Source organism: Megalops cyprinoides, chromosome 3 (genome assembly GCF_013368585.1).
Source record: "Megalops cyprinoides isolate fMegCyp1 chromosome 3, fMegCyp1.pri, whole genome shotgun sequence".
In the NCBI taxonomy this organism is placed as follows: Eukaryota; Metazoa; Chordata; class Actinopteri; order Elopiformes; family Megalopidae; genus Megalops; species Megalops cyprinoides.
In genome coordinates this window covers 47,183,254-47,191,447 of record NC_050585.1, presented here as the reverse complement: position 1 = coordinate 47,191,447, position 8,194 = coordinate 47,183,254, and the positions used below count along the sequence as shown (strand labels likewise).

The window sequence follows — 8,194 nt, the reverse complement described above, 5'->3', positions numbered from 1 at the left end:
ATCTGAGTTATATTTAAATATCATGGTAGCATGCTTTGTCTGCATCAATTTTGTTATTAATATTAAGGTATTGAAATGCACAAGCCTACAAACCTTTCAGTTGTGGAAAGAATCTTGTTTCTTCAAGAATGGCACTCACGAGTCAGTATCTGCGCAGCTAATTGCCCTAACACAACTGAATGCACTTTTGTGAGTCACGCTGGACAACAGTATCAGCCAGATAAGTAAATGTACATGTTTTTGAGGCATTTTTTCTTCCATCTCTGTTAACCTGAGCATTTCTGCCTACACTAGAAATGAAAGGTCAACGATTAAAGTATATTCTTCAGGGGAATTTAGGGAGACCAGGTCATTTCAAAGGTCATCTCCTTTTCACGATTGCATTTTTACGGTGACAGCATTTGGTTGGTTTGACATGAGAGGGTGAGTAATATACTCAAACAAGAAAAACAACCACATTCTCACTGCGGAAAATTGTGCTATATGAACATACCACAGTAGAACTGGATTAAAACATACATATCACGATATGTTAGGATTCATCGTTAACATATCTTCAAAGTTATTTTAAGCAATGCTGATCTGTACATGGAGCAATATACAGTATACAGAAAAAACTGAATATAATATAGATAGACTTGAAGTTGAAAGTAATCTTGCTACATTAATAATAATCTAATACTCTTATACTCTGAAGAGTATACACTCTTATAACCCTGAGAGAGAAGGGTACAGATGACCCTCAGGTTGGTCTGTCTCTGTGCTACACCTACATTTCAGTGACAGACTTAATTAAGCTAGTTCGTCGCTGATTCATGGCGTACATCTTTTTGAACTTGCCTTGGATGGCACAGATGACAGTTTTCCTGAAGGTGGAGGACAGAAGGAAGTAGATGATGGGGTCCAGGCAGCTGTTCAGAGCAGAGAGACACAGCATCAGCTCGTTGAAGAGGTGCAGGGTCTGCTTGGTGCCCTGCTCCTGGATGATGTCCATTTGTGCCAGCACGTAGGGCACGCGAACCAGGTGGTAGGGCATGAAGCACACAGTGAAGACGGTTGGCACCACGAAGGTCTTCACCACGATCCTGGCCATCTTGCTCTTGGCCTTCTCGTCGCCATTCCCCAGCGACATGGACCTCAGCTTCATGGCGATCTTTCCGTAGAAGCAGAGGAGGAGCAGGCAGAGAACGTAGAAGAGCAAGACGGTGATGAGGTTTAAAGAACCCGCGACGGGTCTCTTCTTGTGGAAGTGGAAACAGATCTCCTGACAGGGGCCAGTGCCGCTCTTCCCCAGGAAGACGGGGAATGCGCCGAGGGCAAGGATCACCCAGACTGCGTAGGAGGTCCTGCGGCTCCAGTTTACCTTCTGGAACTTAAAGACCCAGACGGGCTTGGTGATCTTCAGGTAGCGGTCAAGGCTGATGAGGCTTAGGAACATGATGCTGGCGTACATGTTGATGTAGAAGAAGATGCCCACCACCTTGCAGAGGAAGAAGGGGCCTGGTCTGTTGTGGTAGTATATTCGCACAGGCAGACAGAGGACCAGCAGTAAGTCGGCCATGGTCATATGCCTCATGTACACGGTGATGGAGGAGTTGGACCATCTCCTCAGGAAGAAAATGACGATGGTCACAGCATTGCTGAGCACCCCAATGATGAAGATGATGGAGTATCCTGTGGGCAGGACGATGGAGAGAAAGCCATCCTGGATGTCACAGGTAGCGTTGTCACCGGAACAACTGGCATTGAGTCCTGGTTGCATTATCGACTCAGTATGGTCACAAGTTTCGTTGGGTACTCTTGTGTAGTCCAAAACTTGTCATAGGAAGCTTATTAACAAAGCCTAGGAGAAATAACATAAAGGAAATCGAATACATTTTTAAAATAAAAGCATTGCGCAACCTTAAATATGAATATCAGAAATGACAAATCTGTAATGATAAGTGCATTTTTTCGGTACACACTGACAATATATCTTTTTGTCACTTCATCATTGGGGGAAATACCTATGAAATCGTAAGTTAATGAATATGAAATGAAGGCATGTGGTTATCAAGCATTATAAACATATTTACAATAAATCAATATAATGGAAAAAGCTTTCCTTCATCTACACATAAATGCCTCTTATCATCATTTTGAAAATGTCTTAACAATCAGATGAGACACCCTCTGCTGATATTGTGGAGCTATATAACCAATAATAATGATAAAACACAACAGAGTATCACCAGTGAAAAAGGAAAATTGACTCACAGGTTGAATCAGTAAAGTGAGGGCTAAGCACCTGCTCCCCTTGCGCTCTGTGAATAATACCGACCCGATGCGTACGTGGGATCTTTTGATGCGCTTGCTGTCTAAAAGAGGAAATTCCTGTCAAGATGTGACGTTGCCACGCCTCCGATCGTGCGGTGTCCTCTGCAGCGAACCACACTAATGCTCTGACTTTCCCCCACATTTCCGTCAGAAAGCACACTGCAAGCGCTTTAGGGTGGCTATATCACACCTGCAAACAGCAGCTGCAAAAAGAGACCAGAAAAATCCAAAATACTATAATGTCCAACCTCTGCATTGGGAAGTCCATGTGTAGAGAAGTGACGTCACATCTCTGACATCTGCCAAAAACATGTAGCATTGTTTGATGGCCTCATAAGCATATACATATCTCATACAAATTGTACATAGGTATTGTTTGGTATGACAAGGGAATTCTCTAAAATGCACTAATCGATATTCTAGCTTTCTGGTTGTTCAAAATGTTTTCCAATTTACACCAAGGGCCACTGGTATAGAAGGATAAATGCTACTCACTTAATCTCACTTAATCTAACTCCCCAACATGAAGATGATGGGCTTTTTATAGCTTTTTTGGTGATCATTCTTGGACACCATTGTGGACCAAGACATTTCTAAATAAATAAATAATGCAATGACTTAATTGCATCAAAAGTACCCTCAGAAACATGCAGAGTGCTAGGACCATACATGAAACTGAGGTGAGAAGGACACTATCCTCGCTGTAACCTCACTGATGGCGGGACTTCCTGTTTCAGTTGGGTCTTGCTCTCCTCACCTGTGTGCTGCCACAGTTTATATTCTACAATAACCAGGTTACCATGAACAACATTCACCCCGCATTGCCATACCACTCTGCATCGTTGGGCAGGAACCCTAGACCATCACTGGGTCTGTCACATGCATGATTTGATTGGAAGGCCTCACCCATACCCCACCATATCCCACCAATGGCCAACAACTGATTTTCACTTACCTTCATGTTTTTCTATTACACTTTTTGTTTTCTTCTTTAGTATTTTCTAGAGGCATTTCTCAGTTGTATTTCCCTAATATCTGGGAATAACCCATTTCTATCTGGCTAACCCATTTTTCCCAAACTGGACTGGGGATTTCTGGTTGTTTGATTCCTTGGGGGAATATACCCTGACCAGAATTTTGTGGTAATACATTTGGAAAATGCAGTACGACAATTACATTGTATTTGATTGATTGGTTGATTGACTGATTGACACTGTATGTGCAGAAAACAAAGCCATATATAAATATATAAGCAGCCACAAGTACACACACAGTTATTACCCATCTTGCAATAAAACACTAGTTGTCCTCGAGTGAGAAAGAAGCCATCAATAACAACTTTCTAATGACTGGTCAAAACATGCAAAATGCGTATGCATTTGTTGTGCCCACAGACAGAAAAACCCAGTCTGTGTTTTAGACCAGTCGACCATGCATTTCAGCACTTACCAGACTCAGAGATCTAAACAGAGAAAAGAGTCGGGCACATACATTGGACAACTCAAGGGCAGCTTCTCACACCTCGATGCAGAAATAAGACCATGTGGCATGGCAGACATTGTTTTAATTAGACTGTGAAGCAAGTAAAATGTGCAGTGAAATATACAGTGAAATATGTTCCACATGAAATGTCTAGGTATCCAAATTTGCAATACAAAATCATAAAATTCATTTTTACCAAATGAATTACAATTGTAATTTTGAACATTTTTGCTTTGCTCCCCTCCAAACAAATGGAAGTCTTCACATGAAACAATCATGCAGGAGGAAAATAAAATGTTTATTTCATAAAATTAAAATAAAACAAAACATTTCCTGTGGCAGCTGAAGTCTTGCCCATGATAAAGATCATTTTCATTTTGTGAAGAAAGACTATACCATTACACTTTCAAAAAGAGGTGTAAATAAACATCGATTCTGGAAATTAAACTTGAACAGAATTTTGTTCATCTGTACTTGGAATGCTTTTATAAAATGCTCTACACAGTACCCTCCATACTTACTCAGAACTTATTCAAAACCTAAATAAAAAAAGAACAGAATAATGTAACAGAAGAAAATACATTTTTAACCCTTTTATCCCTGTCTCCTAAACTATGACTTTTGCTATGATGGTGCATGCTACACAAGCGTGTTACCGCTTCCTATACCTCAGGGAAAGAGAAAACATTCCATTGCCTGAATGTAGCAACAGAATAGTTAATTGAATGTCCTTGATTTCCCAATTTTCAAAGTCAGTAAGACTTTTAATGTCTTCCTTGATTCAAAGGTGTAAATAGTGTTGATAGACTGATTAAGCATTACTGTTACATACCTTGTTTTAAACAATAACTAAACATTAGATCTCCAGCTGGGGAATGCTTTAATTTGTGATTATAGAAAAAGGCAGAGCAGAAGAGAGTAAATGATCACAGCTTCACGTCTGTGACAGAATGCAGCCATTGCTCGAGCCAAACATGCAGAAAGTCAAGACCAAAACATGTCAGAGTGAAGCCACATTCATTTCCCGTTGCATCTCTTAATCACATCGAGCAAAAACCTCAAAGCAACGACTCTAATAGGTCACTTAACCATTGTTCACTGAAAGCTAACAGAGGTCCTGCACCCCCCACAACCCCCCCCCCCCCCCCCGACACACACACACACACCGACACCACCACCACCACCAATAATCTCATTCTCTGGAAGCCCTTCTTTAGCAGAAATGAAAGTAATGCACACTGCACCAAAAAAACATGGTTCTTTCTATTATTGCGCAAAGACGATGGGCAGCGGAAATGCCCACCACACAAAACAGAGCACTGACAGAACATGCGTCCTGCCGGACCGCTTTTATTCCTTCTGAGACTGTCAGAATTTCAGATACCACCACACCGTCAGAAGGAGGGGTTCCACGATTTTACAAAGAGACCAAAATTATTAGTAGTAGCGGTGGAAGCAGAGGTAGCAGTGGAAATTGAGCGTAAATTTGAAAAACTGTTCAAATAGGAGCGTATGGCTAGTTCAGTTAAGCGGCAGACTGGCAGTCAAAAAGCATAAATGACATGACATTAGTACTTTTCAGATATTACACCATGGAAATAATATCTGCACAACTTCTAAGCAAATGCACTAGATAAAATAAGAATAGCTTAAAAGATTTCAGTTACATATCGCTGTCCTCAGTTGTCCTCAGAAAGTTATCACAGCGCTACTTTCAGCTATATATAATAGAGACAAACATTAGCTGTTGATTTTTTTTTTTTATAATAATGTGAATGACTTAATAGTTGTAAATCAAGTTTGGCTAGCTGCAGTTTTTCTTGAGAGGAACCAGCGTTTAGCAACATTATGCCAATGGACTGCTGGAAGAACAATAATGTCTCTCTTTTTTGGTATATTCTTCCAAATCTGCCCCATGCACCATTGTGGAGTAGATAGAAGATAGAAGATCTTTATTGTCATTATACTCAGGTACAATGAAATATCGCATGGCTTCTCCCAATGTAGTTAAAAGAAAATAAAACAAATAAATAAATAAATAAAAACAGGGCCAGAGAGACAACAGAGCAGTAATAGCAGCAAATGTGTTTGTGTGTGTGTTTCACAGTTCTGATGTGTGTGCGTGTGTGTGTGTGTGTGTGTGCGTGTGCGCGTGCGCGTGCACGTGCATGTATGTGTCTGTGTGTGCGTGTGCGTGTGCGTGTGCGCGTGCATGTATGTGTCTGTGTGTACGTGTGCGTGTGCATGTGTATGTGTGTGCGTGTGCGTGCTCACAGTTCCTGTATTCTGTTCTGCGGTTGGGCAGGGAGGGGTGTAATGGGGGCCACAGCTCTGGGAAAGAAGCTGTTCCTCAGTCTGTTGGTGCGGGATCTTATTGCCTTGAACCCTTTGCCGGAAGACAGTGGTTCGAACAGGGAGTTGCCGGGGTGTGTGGTGTCCTGCTGCTCGCTTCCTTTTTCAGTCGGCTGGCGTAGATGGTGTCCAGTTTTGGGAGCTCCATCCCGACAATGCGCTGGGCCACTTTCACCACACGATGCAGGTCCTTTCGCTCAGCGACTGTTCAGCTGGCATACCACACCGTGACGCAATTAGTCAGCATGCTCTCGATGGTGCTCCTGTAAAAGTTTAGCAGCAGTTTCTGTGGGAGCTGGGCCTACTTCAGCTTCCTGAGGAAGAAGAGCCTTTGTTGGGCCTTTTTGATCAGATGTGAAGCGTTGGTGGAGTACCTTCCCTCACTGGAAGTGTGCTGCTTGCCATATTTAAATTGTGTCCTAATATCGTAAGAGGTGAATCCGACCTAGAGGAGGGGGCTTTTTAAAATCACTTTGATTTGTTTCTGTTAATGGCTCTGCAGGCCAGTGTAAATTATCAGAGAAATACAAAATGTGAGTTAGGTTCGAAAGAGCAAGGTTTCCATGTTTCCATGTTTGTAGAACTTTTTTATTAGTTTTTTTTTATTAGGTTTTTTTTTTTGCTGGCTTGCTGGCTTAAACCACTCCTCTCTCATGTAGTTTCCAAAGTGTGTGCTTTGATCCTAAAAGAAAAAGTGTCCAACAACAACAACAAAATGTGCAGAACTGCCTTTGCATGCTTTCTATGTTGCACTTCTTGTACTGAGAGTGGATTATACGAGACACTAATGTTTGCTATTGCAGCCAGCAAATTTGTGAATACTCTATGAGCTACTATGGAAATCTTTTCCTTTTGAGTTACAGTCACAGTCAGACTGCACTTAATCCCATTTGTCTTTTTTGGCAGAGTTGCCTCAAACACCCACACACTAAAATCCCCTGTGCAGCCCTTTGGCCAACACTGCCAGATACCTTTACCAGTGATTATAAGAGCTTTCTTCTCTCTCCAGTAATGACTAGCATCTTTGCCGGTGTGGTTTATATCTTATTTGAATACACTGAAACTAGGTCAAACATAAAGTGGCTTGGTTTTGGTCTTCGATATGGATTAAATACAAAGACTTTTTTTTTTTTTTTTACAGTTTATTCATGTGTACATAGTGTTTGCTTTTTTCATCATTTAATGAATCTGTTTAAAGCCAGAATGAATATAACATGTTATTTACAGTAAAAAGCTAACAATACACTGAATTTACTGAAAGTTAATGCAAAATTGCCATATGTTTTAATTTAATCCCCCCAAAGACATATAAGCAGATTTGATATAATAGGGCATTACTGTTTTCCCATGATATCTTGGATGCACTTTGTCATGCTAGAGTTAATACCCTGCTGTAGCAATTGTGCCAGTTATACATACCAAATGTGGGTGGTCCAAAGGGCTTTTGAGACAATCCAGGGAAAACTTGCCTACTGAAGTATGCCAGACTGAACGAACCTTGTGCCTGTAGTTGCCCATAGCTTAAATATGTGTGAATCACAGAAACAAAAAAAATACACGACTACAGTGTATATTCAAACATCAGAAACGTTGTTTAATCAGACACTTATGAGGGACTTCACTTGATATTTGAGGGAACATTAAATGGTAAATTATATTTATATCAGAAATGTCCATTTAAATACTGGTATTCTAATAGTTTCTTCCAGTAAACTAAAATTTCTGCTGCATATTAGGAAATAAATACTTCACTATATGACTACTCACTGTATTCAATATATTGTAGCCAGTCAGCAATGCTCTTTCTGTGAAATATTAGCTGTAATTTTAGCTGATTAGCCTGTTAAATTCTCCGTGGCCTAAGCGAGAACAACACCAGCATAATTAAACTGGGACATTCCCTAAGCATGGACTTAAGGCTGTGAGGCTGTAAAATGGTGCCAGATATGCGACTGAATAATTAATGTTGTCATCAGTTAATTTCATATTGCTAAGAAGAGTTATTGTTGCATACCAAATAGCATAGTAGCTAATGTTTTACTTA

General features: G+C 40.7%; 1 protein-coding gene across 1 annotated transcript; it reads right to left on the bottom strand.

The window, feature by feature from the left end:
* Positions 1-769: 769 nt before the first annotated feature.
* On the bottom strand, positions 770-2,306 carry gpr34l (G protein-coupled receptor 34 like). Its single transcript, XM_036525812.1, has 2 exons — positions 2,257-2,306; positions 770-1,843 (listed from the first exon to the last, which is right to left on the bottom strand). The coding sequence occupies exon 2, from the start codon at positions 1,760-1,762 to the stop codon at positions 770-772; it is 993 nt and encodes a 330-aa protein (XP_036381705.1). The 5' UTR covers positions 1,763-1,843; positions 2,257-2,306.
* Between the last annotated feature and the right edge of the window lie 5,888 nt (positions 2,307-8,194).